Source organism: Neopsephotus bourkii, unplaced genomic scaffold, assembly GCF_033783945.1.
Source record: "Neopsephotus bourkii isolate Nb327-2 ecotype Australia unplaced genomic scaffold, CSIRO-AGI_Nbou_v1 NB_1044, whole genome shotgun sequence".
NCBI lineage: Eukaryota > Metazoa > Chordata > Aves > Psittaciformes > Psittacidae > Neopsephotus > Neopsephotus bourkii.
Window position 1 is genome coordinate 373445 of NW_026901533.1, and position 21039 is coordinate 394483.

General features: G+C 53.3%; 1 protein-coding gene across 1 annotated transcript in view; it reads right to left on the reverse strand.

Annotated features, from left to right (window-relative positions):
* The window catches only part of FBXL20 (F-box and leucine rich repeat protein 20), a 33554-nt gene extending 13573 nt beyond the window's left edge, over window positions 1-19981 (reverse strand). Inside the window, exons 1-3 of the mRNA XM_061361022.1 lie at window positions 19889-19981; window positions 6506-6567; window positions 1439-1493 (exon numbers count right to left, since the gene is read on the reverse strand). Of these exons, the coding sequence (XP_061217006.1) occupies window positions 1439-1493; window positions 6506-6567; window positions 19889-19930 (159 nt within the window). The 5' untranslated portion in view covers window positions 19931-19981. The remainder of the gene's footprint in view (window positions 1-1438; window positions 1494-6505; window positions 6568-19888) is intronic.
* Window positions 19982-21039: the final 1058 nt, after the last annotated feature.

The window sequence follows — 21039 nt, forward strand, 5'->3', positions numbered from 1 at the left end:
CACCCAAAATCTCCCATGCTAGAAAGGAGAACCAGGAACTGAAAGTTACTAATTCTGCCCTTAATGAACCAAAAAGGTTGTCAACACAGAACATGAAGTATGCATGACGTAATCAAGGTGCACACCTAGATCTCATCCTAACCATGAGCCCATCATTATGCCAGACAATGTGTACGTGCATGTGTTTATACTACATCTATTACATGCACTCAGGTGCATCTCCATCACCACGTAGCAGCTGGTGTGCAAGCCATGTGCAGACAGAACTGTAAGTAGTCATTAAATCTCTGCATTTTCAATCTCATTGCTGATGTGCTTTAAGATCTGGTTATAACCATGAGAGAAGTTAAGGGCTCCAGCAGAGAATAAATGCATCAGTGGCTGCTGATTTTAGTGTGTAATGAAGGGAACTTTACCTACAGCCTTCTGGAGCTCTAGCACAGGTACTTCAGTCCTTTACAATACCTGCTGGGTCACAGCATGACTACAGCGTTCTCTGATGCCCTGTGGATTGTGTGAGCAAGAACAGGAGCAAGTGACAGAAAGGGGAGCACAGCCTGACATTGGCAAGACTCTCGGGCAGCCTGTTCTGGTCTGTATTGTTCTGCTGGAGCAGGGGATTTGAGCTGGCAGAGCTTTCACCACAAGGCTGGTGTTATGCAGAGAGCACAGGGTGGTAACTGCAACACCTGGACATCACCCAGCGGGGTTTAATGCACTTAGGAATGGGTAAGCATGGGTTTTCTCACCCTTATGCACTCTGAATAATGGAGTTCAAGCTTGAACCCAGACTGCTCAGCTCTGGAGGTGCCACTCAGCATTGCCAGGGCACTGACAGCACCACTGCAACCACCCTCAGCATGGAGCCCACTTCCCACTCCTGGCTGCAGTGATGCCTCCTCTGTGCATCTGAGTACACTGGGCAAGACAAAGGACCCAAACAGCTGTGATGCCTGTAACTGGACCTGAAGGGGGGAGTCTTCCCAAGTGGATTTTGGGAGCTGAAGCCCTCAAAACTAGGAGCTGCTTCAGGAAAAAACAACCTTGAGGAAAACAGACCCAGTTCAACTTCCATCCTCACTTCGAATACAGGAAAGTTGCTTTCATTGACATTTATCTCCACCAAACCCCATAAGATGCCAAAGGATGGTGTTTTCATCAGTGCAAACAGACCTGGGCTGACTGGAGGGTTCTTGGGCATAAAGGGAGCCAGCTCCATACAATAACCATGAAGGGGATTTCAAGCTGAGTCCCCCTTCACTGCTGATATCAGAAGCTTCTGGACTCGTGGTGTTATTCAGTGCCCTGTGTTAACAATAGCTGAGCGACACAAAGCTCCCTCAGCTAAATCCTCGTGGTCTGACATATGAGGGGAGGCTGGGGCCACCCAAATCCAACCCAACTGTTCCCATCCAGCAGCAAGGAGGGAGGTTCTTACCCTGGAAACCTGAGCACAGCGACACAGAGTGACCACATCCAGGAAGGAGAAAATCCTGTAAGAGAAAGAAAAGAGCCCTTCTTGGTTACGGGTGTTTAAAGCACATTAAAGCAGGGTGAACAAAGGGGAAAGCAAAGCCCTGGAGACAGCAAAACTTCTTTGTGATTCAGTTGAAAGCTGCTGTGAAAAGAAGTGCAGGGTTAGCAGCTGACACGTGAAAGCAGGACACAGATACCGAGGCACTGGGGAATATTCATCTCCCACCTTGTGGTGCTTGCTGGTAGCAAACTGAATGGTTGTTTATCAAGAGATGCTCACGGGTATCGTGTAGCTTAATGGTTCAGGATAGGGCACAACATTCACATTGGGGTGTTTGGCTCCTGTTTGACACAGGGAGAGGTTGTCTGAATAACCTAAACCATACACAACCACATTGATCTCTTCACATTAGGGAGCTTTCAATGGGCTCAGTACATTGCGTGTACAGGTAGGGGTGTATGTGCCCCAGAGGAACGCACGGATGTCACAGCCCAGTGTAGCACTGCAAGGTGTCATTGTCGAATTCCTTCCTCCCAGTAAATAGGACAGCACCAGCAGCCTGTTGGCCTCAGCCCCTGGGTGTGCCCTGGCAGGGCAATGACAGAGCAGTGACCACATCGCGTCTCCAAGGCACTGCACTGACACCCATCTCCCTGCTGTGAGCTGCAGTGGTGCCCAGCATAATCCTCCTCCTGCCCCTGTGTGAGCAACACCTCGTGTGTGGAACAGCTGTGTGAAATACAAGGGATAACCCCTGCACCGGAGAGGGAGGCCATGGGGATGCTGCGAGGGCTGGAGCAGCTCTGCTCTGGAGCCAGGCTGAGAGAGCTGGGCTGGGGCAGCCTGGAGAAGAGAAGGCTCCTGAAGGGGAGACCTGAGAGCAGCTCCAGTGCCTAAAGGGGCTGCAGGGAACCTGGAGAGGGGCTTGGGACAAGGGATGTAGGGACAGGGCAAGGGGAATGGCTTGAACCTGCCCGAGGGGAGACTGAGCTGAGCTCTTAGGCAGAAGCTCTTCCCTGTGAGGGTGCTGAGGCGCTGGCACAGGGTGCCCAGAGAAGCTGTGGCTGCCCCATCCCTGGCAGTGCTCAAGGCCAGGTTGGACACAGGGGCTTGGAGCAAGCTGCTCCAGTGGAAGGGGTCCCTGCCTGTGGCAGAGGCTTAGAACTGGATGAGCTTTAAGCTCCCTTCCAACCCAAACCATTCAGGGATTCTTTGACCATTCTATGTCACGACACGATGATCGCACGATCCATCTTTCTCGACCAGCAGGTACATACAAAACACTTCAGCAACATCAGTGTTGATGGAAGAGAAAAGGATGCTCCTGCTTGAGGATGAATCAAAGCACGGATGCTTACAGGTATCACATAGCTTTAGCAGTCAAACCTTCAGCCAGGCTAGGGCAGAATCAACAGCCACGTGTGCTCCTGTGTTCCTACACCATCCAAACACACAGATCCAAGGAGTCTGCTTCAAGATAGCTCTCATCTGTTCCTTATGCATCTCATCATAAGATATTTGCACTTCAAAGGTCTGGGAAAGAGCTACACACACTTCACTGTAACAGCACTTTGGGAACCCACTTGTGGATGTGAGCAGCAGTTTCACACTCCCTGCTGATGGACAAGTCTTCCCCTCCCCTTAAGTGTCATTCACTCCTGCATGTCTGCGAGCACTGAGGATTTATTCAGCACAAAGCCCATGTACAACAATACAAGGAAAGCCTGGGGAAATGGGAGAAGCAAGGGCCAATTCTTCCTTTCCCCCTGGATTCCCATCAGCAAACACCACCCCACGCTCCATGGGAACAGCAGCCGGGTCAGGAACCACGCAAGCTTTCTATATTTTCCTTAGCTTGCTTTCTCCATGGAAATCCCAGGCTATGAATAACCCCCTCATCCCTCCATAGGGGTGATGAGGTCTTGGCCAAACGCTTTCCTGCTTCCTGCTCCTCCCTTCCCTGCCTGCCCCTGCAGCAAAAGGGATGTCAACACAGCAGAACACTCGCCCTTCTCCCCTCTATGCCCTGGTGCCCAGCTCTGCCAGGAGCTCCCTTTGGAGTCCTTGGCTCTGCAGAGCTGAAGAGCATCTTTCAGTGCGGTCTGAAGGGCTCCTGCCCTTGCTCAGGAGCAGGAGCCTGTGATTCAGCACAATGAGCCTGCAGGAATGACTCCTGCAGCAGCAGTCGCTGCTCTGCTCCAAGGTTTGCTCATTGCAGGCTTGGCTCCAGCTCCAGCCCTTTGGTGAACCGGGGAGAGCAGCAGGAGCCCCATTAAATCCTGCAGGCACAATGACACCAGCAAGGATTTCCAACGCCACCCTGAGCCAGCCTTGCCCCCTCTAAGGAGCTGCCCCTGTAGGGACAGGGCAAGGGGAATGGCTTGAACCTGCCAGAGGGGAGACTGAGCTGAGCTCTTAGGCAGAAGCTCTTCCCTGTGAGGGTGCTGAGGCGCTGGCACAGGGTGCCCAGAGAAGCTGTGGCTGCCCCATCCCTGGCAGTGCTCAAGGCCAGGTTGGACACAGGGGCTTGGAGCAAGCTGCTCCAATGGAAGGGGTCCCTGCCCGTGGCAAGGGGTTGGAACTGGAGGAGCTTTGAGTTCCCTTCACCCCAAACCAGGCTGGGATTCTATCAGTAACGGTTTCCCCAATTCTTCCTTAACACATCAACCCTCCCAGAGCTGCCAGTAATAACCCACACCAACAGCCACCACCTAACAGTGATGGCAGACCGAGCATTGCATTCCAAACAGGAATTCAACCCAAGTGTCAACTGCAGCAGATGGAATTGTTTCACCACTGCTGCAGGCAGGGCACTCTGCAGGCTTCATTCAGCCTCTTAATCCACTCAGGGTTTTCCAGGACTCCTCACTTTCCCACTGCCATTCTAATTGGATTAGGGTCAAGACTCTAATGCCACCCCTGGCTGCTGCAGGCTTGGAGGTGAGCTAGCTTAGACCTTCAGCCTGCTATAATTATCCAGTGACCCACCAGTCCTGTTGCATTTTCCTCTGGGCCCATTTCATACCCATGGGATGCTGTGCAGAGGAGAAAGGACAACTTTGCTGTCACCTCATTGCTCCCAATGGGCCCTGCTCCTGCCTGGTCCTGAGCAGAACTCGAGCTCCTGAGGAATAAATCAACTTGAAGGTCAGGTAGCAAAGGCAATGCCCATGGCTGTGCTGGAGATGGGCAGGCAGCAGCACAGAGGAAAAGCTGCTTAGGGCAGGAGAGAACTGAGGACTGCTTGACCTGCCCATGAACCAGCAAGGAAAAGAGAGCTCCTGCTGCCAAGGAAGCTCTTGAGCAGCCCCACGTCACAGCAGGAGGAAACCTGCTTCAGAGATCCCCCTGCCACAGAGCATCCGCATCTGAGGCTGGGGTTTGGCTTCCAGACAGGCACCTGGCAAGCAGCCCTCAAACGAATGAATGCACCTTTCCCAGAGGATCATCGCTGCCAGCGCAGGGAACCAGGGATGGGATGGGGAAAGGAGCACAGGCACAGCTGCCATTGACCAGGAATGCAGTGCTGAGGGTCACGGAGGCAGGGGCAGCAGTGAAGGGTTGGCTCCTTTGCCAGTGTAAGGGCCGTAGTGATGGATGAAGGTGTAAGCTCCTACAAGCTCAGCTGGCAGCAGGCAAAGCTGAAGCAGGCACAGCAGTAGGAGGACAAGGATTCGGGACCCATCAACTGATCCCTAGCCCCAAACTGCTCTATTCAGAGCCCTGCTCTTGGGGAACACAGGGCAAACACCACCGTTACCAGCACCAGGGCAGAACACGACAGGAGCCTTGCAAGGAGAGCCTGCAGTGTGTTTGCCACCTCCATCCCAGCCTCCCAGACAAAAGCACCACTGGAGTCACACATTTCTGTCTCGGGGCTGTGACAAAGGCTGCTGTTCACCCCTCTGCTATCCTCCCACTCTTCATTTTGCTCAAATACAGCTTTCCACTCTGCAGCCACATTACACGAGACATCAATGCCATCTGCAGAATGAACGAGCCAGGGAACAAGACATTACACAGCAGCACTGCTTAAACACACGAGGCTTTGTCTTGTAGACAGTGACACTCATTTACAGGAGATTCCTGCAGATAACTGCATCCAAGCTGCTCTCTGAAAGGCTGCACTGTCAATCCTCACTAATTGATTTTCACAGTATGCTAACAGTGAATCCCAACTCTCAAACCATCACTTATGAACTTTAAACATTTAGAAACCCACCCTCCTGCTCTCTCCTGTGCTCCTCACGCTGCTCAGCGCTTGCCCTGCTCTACAGCAGCTTGGGATGAGCAAGACACAGAAGACAAAAGCATCTCCACAGGGCAGAGCTCCTCTCCCCATGCTTTTTATCACCACTGGGTGCTGACATTAACCACGGTTTCTTGTCATGTCAATAACTAGAGCCACCTGCAATTACCTTCACCATTGATGATGCTTCACTATTTCAATCATTCTATTTGGTCCAGCCCCCCAGCTTCCAGCATGGATGGACACAGCTTTACTTCCAGATGCTACACAGTGATGTCTGAGGTACAACCACACGCACCCCATCCCTGCTCCTGCACCAGGGAAGGCAAACACTGAAGGGTGCAGATGTGTGTGCACAGGGAAGGGCAGAGCTCAAACCTGGTCCTTGGGCTCTGCCACCAGGAGCATCCTGCCCTGTGCTGAGCACGTCTCCTATGGATGAGGACCAGGACAAAGTCTGCTGGTGCCCAACTGCAGCAGAGAAATTCACTTTGTACTAGAATTGAACTCTTTGAGAAGCAGAATCCTGTTGCAGACATCAGCAGGTACTCACCATGTATTTTCACTAAGGATTTTAGTCCTAGGGTTCTTCCATCTACAAAACAGCAATTTGAAACCCCAAAACTAATCATATTTAGCATAAACTGCTGCAGACCTCTGCTCCACTTCTGCTTGTCTATGGCTTTTCTATAGTGACCTGATCCAAGCTCATGATTTAGGAGCATAACCAGCACAGTACCAGCCCCTGGGCTCCATGATGGGGAAGGGAAAGGACTCACCGGAGCAGCAGCTCTTTTGGAAGCTTCTTGTTGATCACAGCTTCATCGTTGTTTGAGAACATCTGTAAAGAAAACACAATTCAAGCCATTGAGCCATGGGTTCTCAGGAAGGAAAGGAAAGCTACCTGAGGGAAGAAGCTGCTGCTTAACAAAGCCATTCTGAGAGAGATGTCTGCCCCCAAACAACTCTCACAAGAGAAACGTTGGGCTCAAGCTTTCAACCTCCTGGATTAGATGATGGTTGGGTGGAATATTACATCCAACATGGATTATAAATGGTCCAAAACGCTCTGTGGGTTGAGAGATGAAATATAAATGGAGATTCAAGGCACTGGAGCTGCTCTAAGGTCTCCCCTTCAGGAGCCTTCTCTTCTCCAGGCTGCCCCAGCCCAGCTCTCTCAGCCTGGCTCCAGAGCAGAGCTGCTCCCAGCTCTTGCAGCATCCCTATGGCCTCCTCTGGCCTCATCCATCAGCTCCACATCCCCCTTGTGCTGCTCCCCACAGCAGGACCAGGACTGCAGGGGGGGTCACCCCAAAGCACAGCAGAGGGGGGGCAATCACTGCAGTGGCCAACAAGTGACAAAGCTGCAATGGACTCTGAACCCTCTGCAATAAGCTCAGTGCAGCTGAAGGGATGAGCTCCTCTGTTCCAAGGAGTCCAATGGAGAGCAGCCAGCGGTGCCGCGTGTGCTCCTCGAGAAGCACCCACATGGATTGAAACCACTCGGTATTGTCTTGCCATGGTGAAAAACCCAACAAACCCCCAACCTCCTCACGCTTGTGGCTGTGGGAGGAAGGCTGAGTGTGATCTGTGAACCAAGACTGCTGAGCAGTGATGCCTCCTTCTGTCAGAAGCCTTCAACGCTGCCAAAACCAAGCAGGGAACGATGAGAAGGAGCTTTAATTTCATTAATAAAGTTTCTCTTGAACCTTTACCTAAAAGCTGATCTTCCTGAGCCACAAACCTGCTAAAAAGTGCTGAAATCCCAGCCTGGGAAAGCTGATTCTAATGGCTTGATGCAGTGCTCTGAATGAATGGAGGTGTATGTATGCAGAGCAAATAAAGGCAGCCTCAGGCAGGTCACTCCTGTGGCACAGGATCAGATTAAGAGTTAAAAAAAGGAAAGTAAGACCTGGCTTATGGCGCTCTCATAAGCGAGACAACAGCTTCTGCAAGAGCAAACACCCTGTACCTGAGCCCCAACCCAGCCTCACCTCCCACAGACACCCCCTTCAGTGGGGAAAGCTAACATGGAACACCAACGTGCTTTTGGATATCGGTGATACCAAACAACAGAGTAACACCACCGTGCCGAGAGGATGCTCAAACCGATGCTTTTGGAGGCATCAAACTTCAAAGCTGGTTTTGAAGCATCTCAAGACCTCCAGCACGATGCTGAAGTGGGACACAACTCTCTCCAGCATTAGTCCTTCACGTGTTACTCAGAACGAGTGCTGTTCCCCCCTCCACAGATGCTGTTCTCACCTCCCACCAGATGATAGCGACTCAGTGAGTCTGAATGCATTCACAGACAGGCCCCACCTCAGCCCAGTTTGCAGATGATGAAACGGGGGTTTTGCCATTGCCCCAATCACACAGATTCCATGAATTCCATGCTCCATCTGGACTCGGGCACAAGAGGAGCTCCTCGAGCCCAGGACCTGGTTCAGACTCGGTTGCAACCGGTACCAACTGCTGAGAGCCACAGTGGGTCAGGAGAGATCGCAGCCGCTCCTGTCCCTGCTTCCCTTGTCCCAAGCCCCTCTCCAGGTTTCCTGCAGCCCCTTTAGGCACTGGAGCTGCTCTGAGGTCTCCCATTCAGGAGCCTTCTCTTCTCCAGGCTGCCCCAGCCCAGCTCTCTCAGCCTGGCTCCAGAGCAGAGCTGCTCCAGCCCTCGCAGCATCCCCATGGCCTCCTCTGGCCTCACTCCATCAGCTCCACGTCCCTCTGGTGCTGCTGCCCCAGGGCTGGATGCAGCACTCCTGCTCTATCCCATTAGCTGCCTCAGTCGATCAGCTGGGAAATGAAGGGAATTCTGCAGAGAGTTCTAATGAAGGAGAAATGCAGAGGAATTACTCATGGGAAAACGAGACGATGATTTCCATTCCCCCAGTCACCAGCACAATAGGGAACAGGCAGATCTCTGCTCCTTCCCATTACTGACCAGGCCAGAACCTTAGGTTTGACCCAGCACCCTCCACCCCTTCAACAACAAAAGGAGAAGGAAAATTAAAGGAGCAAACCAGACAGCAGCAGGAGACTTCCGAAAAGGAACCAGCCTGGAAGAGACCAGGCAGGGGCAGGAAGGATTAAAATAGAGATTCCAGAAGCAGCCAGCCTTTTCTGTCTCATCTGTATTGGCAACAGGGCTTTGTCTGAATTCAGATGTGCCTGTGTGAATGCAGGCAGCAGTCACTGCCTGTTGTTAATGGAGACTGTGCAGCAGGGAGGCTCCAGCACGGCATGTGCCCAGCACCAGCGGCTCCGGCACTGGGGTGTACTGGTAAGGCATGGCAGTGGGGAGAGGTAAATACACCCATGGACACTGGGACTCCTTGGCAGGGCCATACAAGAACAAAACCAGGATGAAAACAATGGTAAAGGCCATTTGAGACTTCCAGGCTTTTGAATTACTTCTAGGGGTAGAAGCTAGCTGACCTAAGCTTGCTTTTCCTACCATGTCCCTTAGCATCCTTTACTACCAGGTGTCATTCTCAACAGGATACAGACAAACACACAGGATCCCAGCCTGGTTTGTGTTGAAGGTACCTTAAAGCTCATCCAGCTCCAACCCCTGCCATGGGCAGGGACCCCTTCCACTGGAGCAGCTTGCTCCAAGCCCCTGTGTCCAACCTGGCCTTGAGCACTGCCAGGGATGGGGCAGCCCCAGCTTCCCACCACCCTCATTGTAAATCCCTGTTGGTGGCCACAGAGTGGATAAGGAAGGGGTTTATCTGCTGGGAACACTGGAGCTGCTGGTCAGGCCCTGGTCACATCAAGCCCTCATTAGAGGGCCCAGCACCCAAAGTGGGTCATCTGCATGACTTCCACAGAGGATGCAGCCAACAGCACCTTGGAGCTGAGCACAGTGGGTGAGTGTGTAATTATGAGTGTCCCTGCACCAGAAACACCTACATACGGACTGTACTCATCATACATGCAAAGAGGGGAGTGAACAACAACTGATGCAAGCTCGGAGAGTGAAGCAACTCCCAGCAGGCATGGGGTGAGTTAAAATAAGAGAGCATTGTGTCATTACTGCAGCTACTCATTCAGCCTCTGAGCAAGCCTTGCACTGAGATGGACCAGGTTCAAAAGCCATGCAGACAGGAGCCTCACCTGGCTCTCTCCCCCAGGCCTGATGCTGTGCTCTCCATCCTGCCCTGAGTGCATGCATGAGGTGGTAGTTAACATGGAAATGAAGTGTCCCAATGCTGGGCTGATCCAGCTTGTGCCCATTACATGACACAACCGTGTGTCACTGGGAAATGGGGTACAGCATCACCAACAGAGCTCTGCTCAGGAAATCCACACTCAAAGTGCATCGCTCTGTACTTTAGAAGTTCCCAGAGGAGGCCATGGGGATGCTGCGAGGGCTGGAGCAGCTCTGCTCTGGAGCCAGGCTGAGAGAGCTGGGCTGGGGCAGCCTGGAGAAGAGAAGGCTCCTGAAGGGGAGACCTCAGAGCAGCTCCAGTGCCTAAAGGGGCTGCAGGGAACCTGGAGAGGGGCTTGGGACAAGGGATGTAGGGACAGGGCAAGGGGAATGGCTTGAACCTGCCCGAGGGGAGACTGAGCTGAGCTCTTAGGCAGAAGCTCTTCCCTGTGAGGGTGCTGAGGCGCTGGCACAGGGTGCCCAGAGAAGCTGTGGCTGCCCCATCCCTGGCAGTGTTCAAGGCACAGGGGCTTGGAGCAAGCTGCTGCAGTGGAAGGGGTCCCTGCCTGTGGAGCTGGAGGAGCTTTGAGGTCCCTTCCAACCCAAACCAGTGTGTGCTGACCATGTAACACAGGGTTCGGCAGCAGTTGCTGATTCACTGCACAGCAACAAGGAAAAGCTTTTCCAGCAGAGATGGATTTATTCAACAGTTCCTGCAGAACTGAAGCCTCTGCTTCCAGAACCCCCTCCCTGCCCCTGCCCCATCCCACAGGAAGCCTCCACACTCAAAGTTGCCTTCCCCAGCTTACAGAGAGCTGGAAAAGCTCCCCATGAGCCACTCCGGGCCCTGGCTCCGATCAGGCTCCAGTGCAGCACAGGCTGGCAGAGGGAGGGACGAGGCCTCCTTCCTGTCAGTGTCCCCTCTGGCACTGGTTTGAGCGCATGGCTGGGGAAGGGCTGCAGGGGTGTTCCTATGGGGAACACAAAGGGATTGGTTTTCCCTTTTTTGTCTTTGGGAAAACCACACTGGAGGAGTCTCCAAGGGAGTTATTCCAACATTTACACTTTGCTGCCAGCCCTTAGGAACGTGATGGCCACAACACAAAGCACGTTTATTTGACATCACCCTCAGTGACCTCAGGGACCCTGTAAGCAGCTCTGTAACCACTTCACCCATCTCACTTGCCAAGAGGACTTTCCAGTAGAAGAGCAGCAGGGACTTGGGTCAATAAAGTGCCATCCATTCAGATATAAGGACACAGCAGTGCCTGTAGGATGCAGACACTGAAACCCACCCTCAATCACACAGGACTTAGCCTGATGAAAAGCCAAGGAGCAGGAGGGGGACAGCATCCATGTGCAGTGTAACATGGGTGGTCTACAATGAAGGCACACTGGGACTCACACACTCCAAGCAACACCAATGATGAAGCTTCAGAACCTGGACCAACCGAGTGCTATGACCCAGTGCCACAAAGCCCTGCTTTGCCAACACACATGAGGGGATTTAGAGGGATAAACTGCCCGAGGGGAGATGGAGCTGAGCAGAAGCTCTTCCCTGTGAGGGTGCTGAGGCGCTGGCACAGGGTGCCCAGAGAAGCTGTGGCTGCCCCATCCCTGGCAGTGCTCAAGGCCAGGTTGGACACAGGGGCTTGGAGCAAGCTGCTCCAGTGGAAGGGGTCCCTGCCTGTGGCAGGGGTTGGAGCTGGATGGGCTTTAAGGTCCCTTCAACCCAAACCAGGCTGGGGTTCTATGATAAAGCTCAAGGTTGATCACAAGGACTCCTTCACTGTCAATGTGACAGTTTGCAGAGCGTGTTTCTGCATAAAAACATGTTGTTTTTATGAAGCATCACCCCTCTCCATACTCTCTTACCTGCACACTAACACACTCACACACTAACACATTCACACACAGAGGCAGGAGTATTTAATACCCATCTTGCCCTGAAAAGCACTGAAGAACTCAGGTTAACAGGAGAGTTGGCCAAGAAGCTGCCATCAACAGGACATCCACTCACTGCTCATGGCTGTACTTGGTGGAAGCTGCATCCCAGCAGCACGATGCAGCCGCTGCTCACATCAGCTCAGGGTTTGGGGGGGGGGAAGCAGTTCCACACTGGTGACAAACAGCATCTGGTGACAAACAGCACCAGAGGGGGATGGTTGGGCTGGAAACTATATGAAAATCACATGAGGCTTAAGTTTAGAAGCACCAGTGCCAAAGGCAACAACCGAGCTCCCGGCACAGCCCCGCCGTGGACTTTGAACTCAAACACTTGTGGAGATTCAAAGCTCAGTGGGGGGAAAAAGGGGTGAGGAGCACTTGGAGCTGTATGGAATGAGTGGCTGGGAAAGGCACTTCAACCAGTTGGAATAGACTCACAGTTACCCACCTTAATGGGAACACCACCACTGAGCCCCTTGAGAACTGATGGAGCTCCCAGGAAGCACCAACACCACGAAGACACAACCAGGTTGATGCAGAGGGGGGGAAAAGGAAGGTGATGGACATCCCTTTGCAGTGCAAACCCCAAGCAGGCAAACAGTGGGGACATCCATGCACGGTGGGCAGCAGGAAAGGAAACCCCAAAACCAGTTCTGAAAGGACAAACAGCACCGACGGAGCGATCTGTGTGCCTCTGTATGGAGCAAACCCATGCAAGATAAATACAGCATTTTACAGCACAGCCTCTTGAAAAGCCATCAGCTCTTGTCCCTTTCAAACAGTGCTCTTGTGGACTGGTGTAATAGGAATGGAGGAGACAAACTCCTTACAGCAGCCTTCCAAACACAAGAGGAAGAGGAAGTCCCATGCTGAGGATGATGTGGTGGAAGTTGTTTAGACCCAGAGCTCCCTGTTCCTGGTCCACAAGCAAACACTGAGCAGAGCCCCCCTCCAGCTGCTGCAACCACAGGAAATGAAGCAATTAAACCCAGGGCAGAAAGCAGGCTGCAGTCATTAGAGGCAATAATGCATTCTGGACAGGGCTTTTGAGCCAGGAGAGGTGGGGAAGTGATGGTGGCCATCAGAAATGAAGGATTAACTGGGGCAGGTTATATCCCCACACCTTAGGGATTCACCTTCAGAGCGATGGAAGGGTCCTTGCTGTTCTCAAGTGAAACCTTTGTGCAAATTCATCCCAAGAGCTGGAATCCTGGAGGGACAGATCCCTGGGAGGGGGTCTGCAGCTCCAGCTGATGGCCCACATCCCAAAATCCAAGTGTTTAGGTCACTTATCTGCTCCAGACGGAGGACATCAACAAGCCCAGTACAGAGTCACTGACATGGAACAAGCCCCACAGCAAAGCGAGCTGTGATCTGGTACAAGCAGCTGAGCATAAATCACAGTGAGAAAAACATGGCATTCCGGCTGGATTTGCTTTGGAAGAGCTCAGTGAAGCTTTGAAGTGTCTCCTTACAAGCCCTGTCAACACACAGCAGCACCTCAGCTCCAGTTTTGCTCGCTTTGGGGACTGAAAACACTCTCTCCCTGTTACAGGGCTCAAAGAACTGAAACAAAGCTGACATGGATGGAGTATTGCTTCCCAAGAGCTGCTTGCTGGGACAAGGCTGAAGGGAAGCAGGAGTTCAAGCAGCAGAACTGCCTTCCTGGGGGCAAAGGGATGCTGCAGAGATAAGTCACACACAGGTGCCAGTGCCAGGCAAGCTCTTTGGAGGACACAATACATCCACACACGGCTCAGACTGATGGCATTTTCCTTCCAGCCTTCAGTCCCATAGGGAGTTATCTCTGCTTTAGGAAACCCATCCAGTTCAATCCATGTGGAGACTCCAAGGGAAATGGCTGGGGTTGAATTGAGCTGCTGGGACAAGCTCCATCGCGATGCTCCATGGAAGGAGGGAAGGTGAAGCCATCGGCACTGTGGTACCAGCCTGGCTCCCAACCAGGGCTCCACACAAACAAACTCCCATCTTTGGGGATTCACCTGGCATGCACCATCATCACTTCCTCTTCTGCTTGTGGGGGCTATGGAAAAGCTTGAATTCCTGCTGGCAACACAGAGCTGGGGTCAGGCTGAGCCACCTCTCCCTGGAGCTTCACCCTGCTCTGCATTCATCAACCTGATACACAGCCTTTATCCATAGTCATGGAATGGTTTGGGTTGGAAGGGACCTTAAAGCGCATCCAGCTCCAATCCAGCTCCGGGGACCCCTTCCACTGGAGCAGCTTGCTCCAAGCCCCTGTGTCCAACCTGGCCTTGAGCACTGCCAGGGATGGGGCAGCCACAGCTTCTCTGGGCACCCTGTGCCAGCGCCTCAGCACCCTCACAGGGAAGAGCTTCTGCCTAAGAGCTCAGCTCAGTCTCCCCTCGGGCAGGTTCAAGCCATTCCCCTTGCCCTGTCCCTACATCCCTTGTCCCAGGCCCCTCTCCAGGTTCCTGCATCCCCTTTAGGCCCTGGAGCTCCTCTAAGGTCTTCCCTTCAGGAGCCTTATTTGATGTTAGCTTCTGAATCAGCAATGCTAAAAGCATGAGGCTGAACAAAGGATTAGTAAAACCCTACAGAAATCAAACCCAAGCTAAAGACTTGATTCCTAAAGCCCTGCAGAAATCACAAGAGCTGCCTGCTGCACACACCTCTGATGTAGCTGGAACTGCCACAGGGGGGAAATTCATTGGGGATTTATGTGCGAACACACGGGGTTGTGATGTATTGAGAAAGGAAAGCTCCAAAGCTGGATGTACAGGTGAGATACGAGAGGGCTGCTTGTGATTGAAGAATTATCCTTTCAACCTGTGCCATATCCTGTATTTTATCCCCTAGAAACCATTCTTACATCCCAAAGGCTTTTGGATCAACTGTTTTGTTCTCCTCTTGTGCTCCTGGCTGTGAGACTGTTCTACAGACAGAGCATCCCACAGCAACACCTGGAAGCTCACTGTGTTCGTATTGAAAGTGCCATTTACCCCCCAGCATCAGCATCCTCATCCTCATCAGATCCACCTCAGAGTAGCTGCTGGTCAGAACCCTGGTAGCACACTGGGGAAGCAGGAGCTCGTGGTTCATCAGCTTTGCCTTTCCTAGGAGTTGTACCTGGTGCTGAATGAAAAACCCACTGTGGAAACAGCACATCCAGGAGCTGCAGAGCTCAAAGCAAGCTGGTGTCAGCAGTCAATGGCATTAAACAAAGGCAGGCTGAGCAGCCAGGAGCAAAGGTACCATCTTGGCTTCACCAATGATGTTTTGGGCATCAACCACATGAAAACCTCAGCATCCCAGGCAGGAGCAGCCAGCTGGTGCTCTGTGGCCTATTGCAGGTCCTGGGTTTAACACACACCCTGTAAAGGTTTCAATGTGCACCACTGCCCACAGAAACACCACCTAAGCCTGACAAAGGAGGGGATATAAATAAGACAGAAGCTTCCCGACTTCATAGGGACAAAGCCTATGGCTGTGTGTCCATATGATTCTTTCTTTAAGCTCAGTTTAGCAGGGTAGTGGTTTACTACAAATACCCTTTAACTGAACGAAACAAAAACCCCAAACCAGACATGCTTCAGTATCTTCAAGCCAAACCTGAGCCTCCTCCAGCTCTCCAAGTACGTACCAAGGCTCAGCACAAGTCAAATAAGCTTCTTTGATAAACAGATGTCTTTAGTTCTGTTCTCCAAAGCCTGCAGCTCTCCATTGCTGGTATTAAGGGGGGGTTTTCCCTGCTGGGTTTATATTCAGGCATGATCTAGACCAGGTCTAGTGGAAAGGTTGGAACTGGATGAGCTTTAAGATCTCTTCCAACCCAAACCATTCCATGATGATGGAATTACTGGCATCATCCTTGGATATAAAAATCAAACGATGGCATCTCAAAAGCCCTACCTGGGATGAGGTGAGTTCACCACATAAAGAGGACGTCGGGTCGGAAAGCAAACCTGATGGATCAGGCAGGCACACGGAGCCACCAGCACACACAGACTGCGGTTCACACTGGATCAAGGAGGCCACAACACTCAGGGCTTGACTTTCCTAATGGTAGGAGTCAACTGGGATGCACAGCAGGGTGATCCCTCGGTGACAACAGCAATTACCTGCTCTCCCCAGGCCCTGGTTAATAATGGTACCCAAGCTGAGCCATCCCCACGCGTGCCGGCGCGAGCTCCCGTTCCTGTTCCGCAAGCTGCAGGATGGACACAGCCCAAGGAGCCCAGCACCTCTCCCTAGAGCACACGTGCTCCATCTGCAATGGAAACCACCCTGGGGAACCCCTCCTGGGGCACTTCAGTGCTCACCCCATTAACCTGCAAGCAGCGCCCTCCCCAGTGCCATAGACAACCAAAGCAGTGACCAGGCTTCCCCTCTTCACTGCATGGGATGGGGAGGAAATCCAGGTTTTCTGGCATTTCTGCTTCTATTTCCTGCTGAAAGGACTGCTTTGCCACAGACTCCATGTATTGCTCACAGTCTGGGTTAAGAAAAGCAACTATAATTACTTGAGCCTGACAACGTGGCTCAATGGAACAGAGGAAGCTCAAACCCCATGGAGATGCCTGCAGCTTGCCCCATGGTTGGTCTGGTACCAGAGAAGCTCCTGTTTCACATCAAACACTGCTCCTCACCCCAGGCAGGTAGCTTTGTGCCAGATCATCCCTCTCAGCTCCATGCAAGTGCTCACCAGCTCCAAGCAGCGCTGCCCAACGTCATCCATCCCACCTGGAAATCCAGGAGGCTCTGGGGAGTGCTCTGCCCCACAAGGCTTCATTTGCTCTTTGATGAGGAGTGGGTGAGAGCAGCGGGTTAGTGGAAGCACGCTGAAGACACTCGGTCTCCAGACGACATCCCATGCGATGATGGATGAACCAGGTTACAGAAGCAAGGAGACCTTTGGAAGGTAACCAAAGCAGAGCACCAGCCCCTCAAAGGCCTCAGAAGGTGATGAGATCCCCCCCTCTTTGCTATCATGTAGTAGCTCATCAGGGATCACGTATTAGGCACCACAGGAAGCACAGAAACCCCAAACAGAAGGCAGGACTGCTCCATCAGGGCACGTTCCACACCAAACCGACACCACAGAGCATTAGGAGTCAATCTGGGCGATGTTTTCCCTTTTTGTTTGCTTTGCTGCAGTCAGTAATTATTCTCTCTGTGGTGGCCACACCTCCTGTAAAGGGACTTATTTAGAGCATGCTCCTTTGGCTGGGCAAGCTTTCATCCCGGAGAGCTCCGTCCCGCCTGGAACAGCGCTGCCTGCGCATCCACACCAGGAAGGATGCACAAGTGGGATTTAAGCAGCTTAGTCCATAGACCAGCTCCATAGTTTATCACTGGAGTAAGAAGCAGTGATGATTAAATCCCATCGAGATTGGATTTAGGAATTACCCAACAACAGCTCAGGAATCTGTTTATGTGGCTTAACAAAAGGCAATAAATTAACTCAGGGAACCTGAAGCAAACTCCCCCCTCAACCATTCACTTGTTAAAGCCTGGGACAGAGGCAATCCACGTTCCTCACAACCCCAGTTTAAGCTGGTTTTAGATAAGACTCCAGACTCCAAGGCCCTGCTTCCCAGCACAGTGGGAAAGGGCTCTAGAGGAGAACTCATCACCCACACTCCTGGGCTGTCTCCATTCATCTTACAGCATTGACCATACTCTGAGCAGCAGCTTCCTTCCACTCACACCGCACCCATGTGTAACTGTCCTTCTATCACATTAAATACGAACTATCACACCCAAAAGCACATCCTCAATAGCAGAGAGAACTTTTAAAGCACAGACATGACAAACGGGTTTCTAGAAAGCTGGAAAATTACTCCCCATGCTTCCCTTTGGAAAAACAAAGCTATTTCTAAGTGTGGCTACGTTGGCATTTCAGAAGCTTTCCACACCAAAACACCCTCCCTAGGAAGGCCTGTATTTAAAGCAGAGGAGCTCCAAACTCGTCCCTCCTGGGATATATGGGTGAGTGGGTCAGGGATAATCAATGCCAGGGCTAATGAAACCATGCCCTTCCTTTACCAACCAAAACACATCCACGAAACAGGACGTGGAAGCTCTGAGTGAACATTTCCAGCACACACCACCTCTCCCTATAGCAAAGGGGGTAAAAAAGGATTCATTTAGATCTCAGATCCTCTTGGAGCGTTTGACTTGTCCATTTTTGAGCTACGGGAAGAAAGTAACACACGATTCCAAAGAAAAGCCCAACTCAAAAGCAAACCCACTCAAAGCAAACCAAATGATGCTTTTTCCCCCTCTCTTCTTCCCCAAGGAATCTTGTTCTGCTCCAGACCCACTAAGGGATGAACTCCGGTGCTTCCAGAGAAGGATGAAGCCCCAAGCACACTGCCCCTCCCCTGCAACAGCCCCTCTGCAGCAAGAGGAAAGGCACAAAGCTCCCGTGCAGGCAGGAACAGCCTAGAACAGGCACAAGAACCCGGGATGAGCGGCTCCGCGTGCAGCCGCCGCTTCGGGAGCACCCGGGTTCAGGTCGCTGCCGTTCTCATCCGGATGCTGCAGAAACACAGCTTTAGCAGCATTTAACCCCAAATCACCCCGAGCCACCACAGGGCTCCCCATCCGCGGATTCCATAGAGGATCGCAATCATTCCCTGGCTGAAATGACTCGCATCGCCTGCACCTTGCTCGGCTCCAGGACCAGCTTCCAGCGCTGAACCGGGTGGACCTGGCCACTGCGGTTTACCATTAACCCGGGCTTCCCAGCCCGCTCTCTAGGACGGGGAGAACACGGCCACGTCTTTACCGTTCCGGGCTCGTTTCCTCCCGTGCTGCGCTCATCCCGGAGCCCGGCGGTGCAGGGAAGGAGCGGGCAGCTCCCTCCATCCTCCACAACAGCCTCTTCCAGCGGCCAGCTCCGCACCCGCGGTGACAACAACGCGGAGCCGGGAGCAGCCCCGGCTCGCACCCGCTTTGTGCCATCGCCTTTCAATGGATCTTATTGTTCCCCCTCCGCTCCTTCCGTCCTCCCCGCACCAGTGCCTTTTCCCGGCTATTGCCCAAATAACAACGCGCTTCCCCCCCCCCCCCCAACATTCCCAGTTCCCATTCCCGTTTTCCAGCCGTTTGATCACATCCCCACCAACTCGCTGCCAGCAACACGTTGCCCCCCCCCCCGGGAGGAGGGTTACATCGGGGGGGGGGGGGAGCGAAACCAGTTTGTACCCCTATACCCCCCCATATATGCACATACACCCGCAGCGCGGGTCACAGTCCCCCCCGAGCCACGCATACACGGGGCCTATTTAAGCCCCCACCCCCCAGCCCCATTCACACAATGCCCCCCCCCGTGTTACAACAGCACCTCAATGACCGGTTGTCCTGGTGGCGAAAAGCAGTTTATACCCCCCCCATACAACCTGCCTTGCATCCCCCCCGAAGACCCCCCCCATAACCACACGTGGACAGGGCCTGTTTAAGCCCCCCCAGCCCCATTCACACAATGCCCCCCCCGTGTTACAACAGCGCCTCAATGACCGGTTGTCCTGGTAGGGGAAAGCAGTTTATACCCCACCCCATATATGCATACAGCCCACCCTGAACCCCCCCATAACCACGTGTGGACAGGCCCTGTTTAAACACAGCCCCCCCCCCCCCCGTGTTACAACGGCGCCTCAATGACCGGTTGTCCTAGTGTGGGAACGCAGTTTATACCCCCCCATATACGCATACAGCCCACTCTGCACCCCCAACCCCCCCCCATAACGTGGACAGGGCCTGTTTAAACCCTCCCAGCCCCATTCACACAATGCCCCCCCCGTTACCACAGCACCTCAATGACCGGTTGTCCTGATGGGGAAAGCAATTTATACCCCCCCCCATATACACGCATACAGCCCACCCTGCACCCCCCAACCCCCCCCCATAACCACGCGTGCACAGGGCCTGTTTACCCCCCTCCCTTACACCAACCGGTTATTCCGGGTTGGGGGGGGGGGTGTCTCACCACACACTAACGCCGTGAGGGGGCCACACGCTGCGGCCCTGTCCCCCGTACCCCGCCATGTCCCCGGCGGGGCGGGCCCGGCCTCACCTCAAAGCGGCTCTTGGTGACGCCGTTCATGTCCCTCCGCATGGCGGGGCCGGGAAAGAGGGGGGGTAACGGGGGGGATGCGGCGGCACCGGGACGGGGAGAGGGGGTCCCGGTGCTCCGCGGCCTCCGCCGGCCGCGCCTGCTCCGGCCTCAACTTCAACCCAAAACAAAAACACTCCGCACCTGCCAGCAACGCGCCCGCTCATTGGCCAGCGCCGGTAAGAACGAGCCCCCACCTACCCCATAAGCCACCGCCCGCCTCTCCCGGGTCCTATCGCCCCCCCCCCGGGGGGGGGGGCACGGCAGGGATGTGTGGGGGGGTCGCGGTGTGGGGAGGGTGGGAATTAAGGGGTCCCCCCCCTCCTGCCCCGCCGCTCCCTTCCGGGAGACCGCGAAGTTTGGCCAATCGGAGGGCGAGGCTGGCGTGACGTCACGGTGATGTCATCCCCGCGGGAAAATCAAGCGTGGCTGAGCTCCCCCCCCACCCCAAAAGCGCCGCAGCGAGCACACACCGCCGTGTACCAAAGGGGTTTATTGGCGTGTAAAGAAACGCGTTTCTCCGCGATATTGCCCCCCAAAAAGGCGCCGTTACAAACCCAGCCGCGTATTTACACCATCAGCACGTTGTCCTCCAGCCCCTAATCCCCTTCCAACACCCAGGATCCATTCGGCTTCTGTCTCATTCGCACCTTTTGCAGGGTTTTTTCTCTTTCCAATACTGAAAGATGTAAAATAATCGTCCCAGAGACGGCAAGGAATCTATTAAAAATAAACCTTTTTGTCACAGACCGAACAGCCACAGGGTCAGAGCTCTGGTCTGTCTCTGTCACATGATTTATGTCATGGGATGACACAAGGAAAACAGGGCACCAAAATGGGGTGAAAAGCGTCCAACTGGTGCTCTCTGAGAGGAGACATGGTTCCCAAGAGGAATTCAGGATACTGAGCTTTGCTTGGGTGAGATCACTCCTTTCCAACCCATCGGTGTGGTTATTCGGACACTGAGCGGTGTTCCCTTGGATTTCCAGCGTGATTCAGAGCAGAAAAGGCCAAGCCCAAAGAACCCCCCCTGAAATCCCCAGTGCTGACTGAACACTGCTTTTATACCTTCACCCATCCCAGAGCAGCTCAAAGGGCGCTGGAAAACAAAA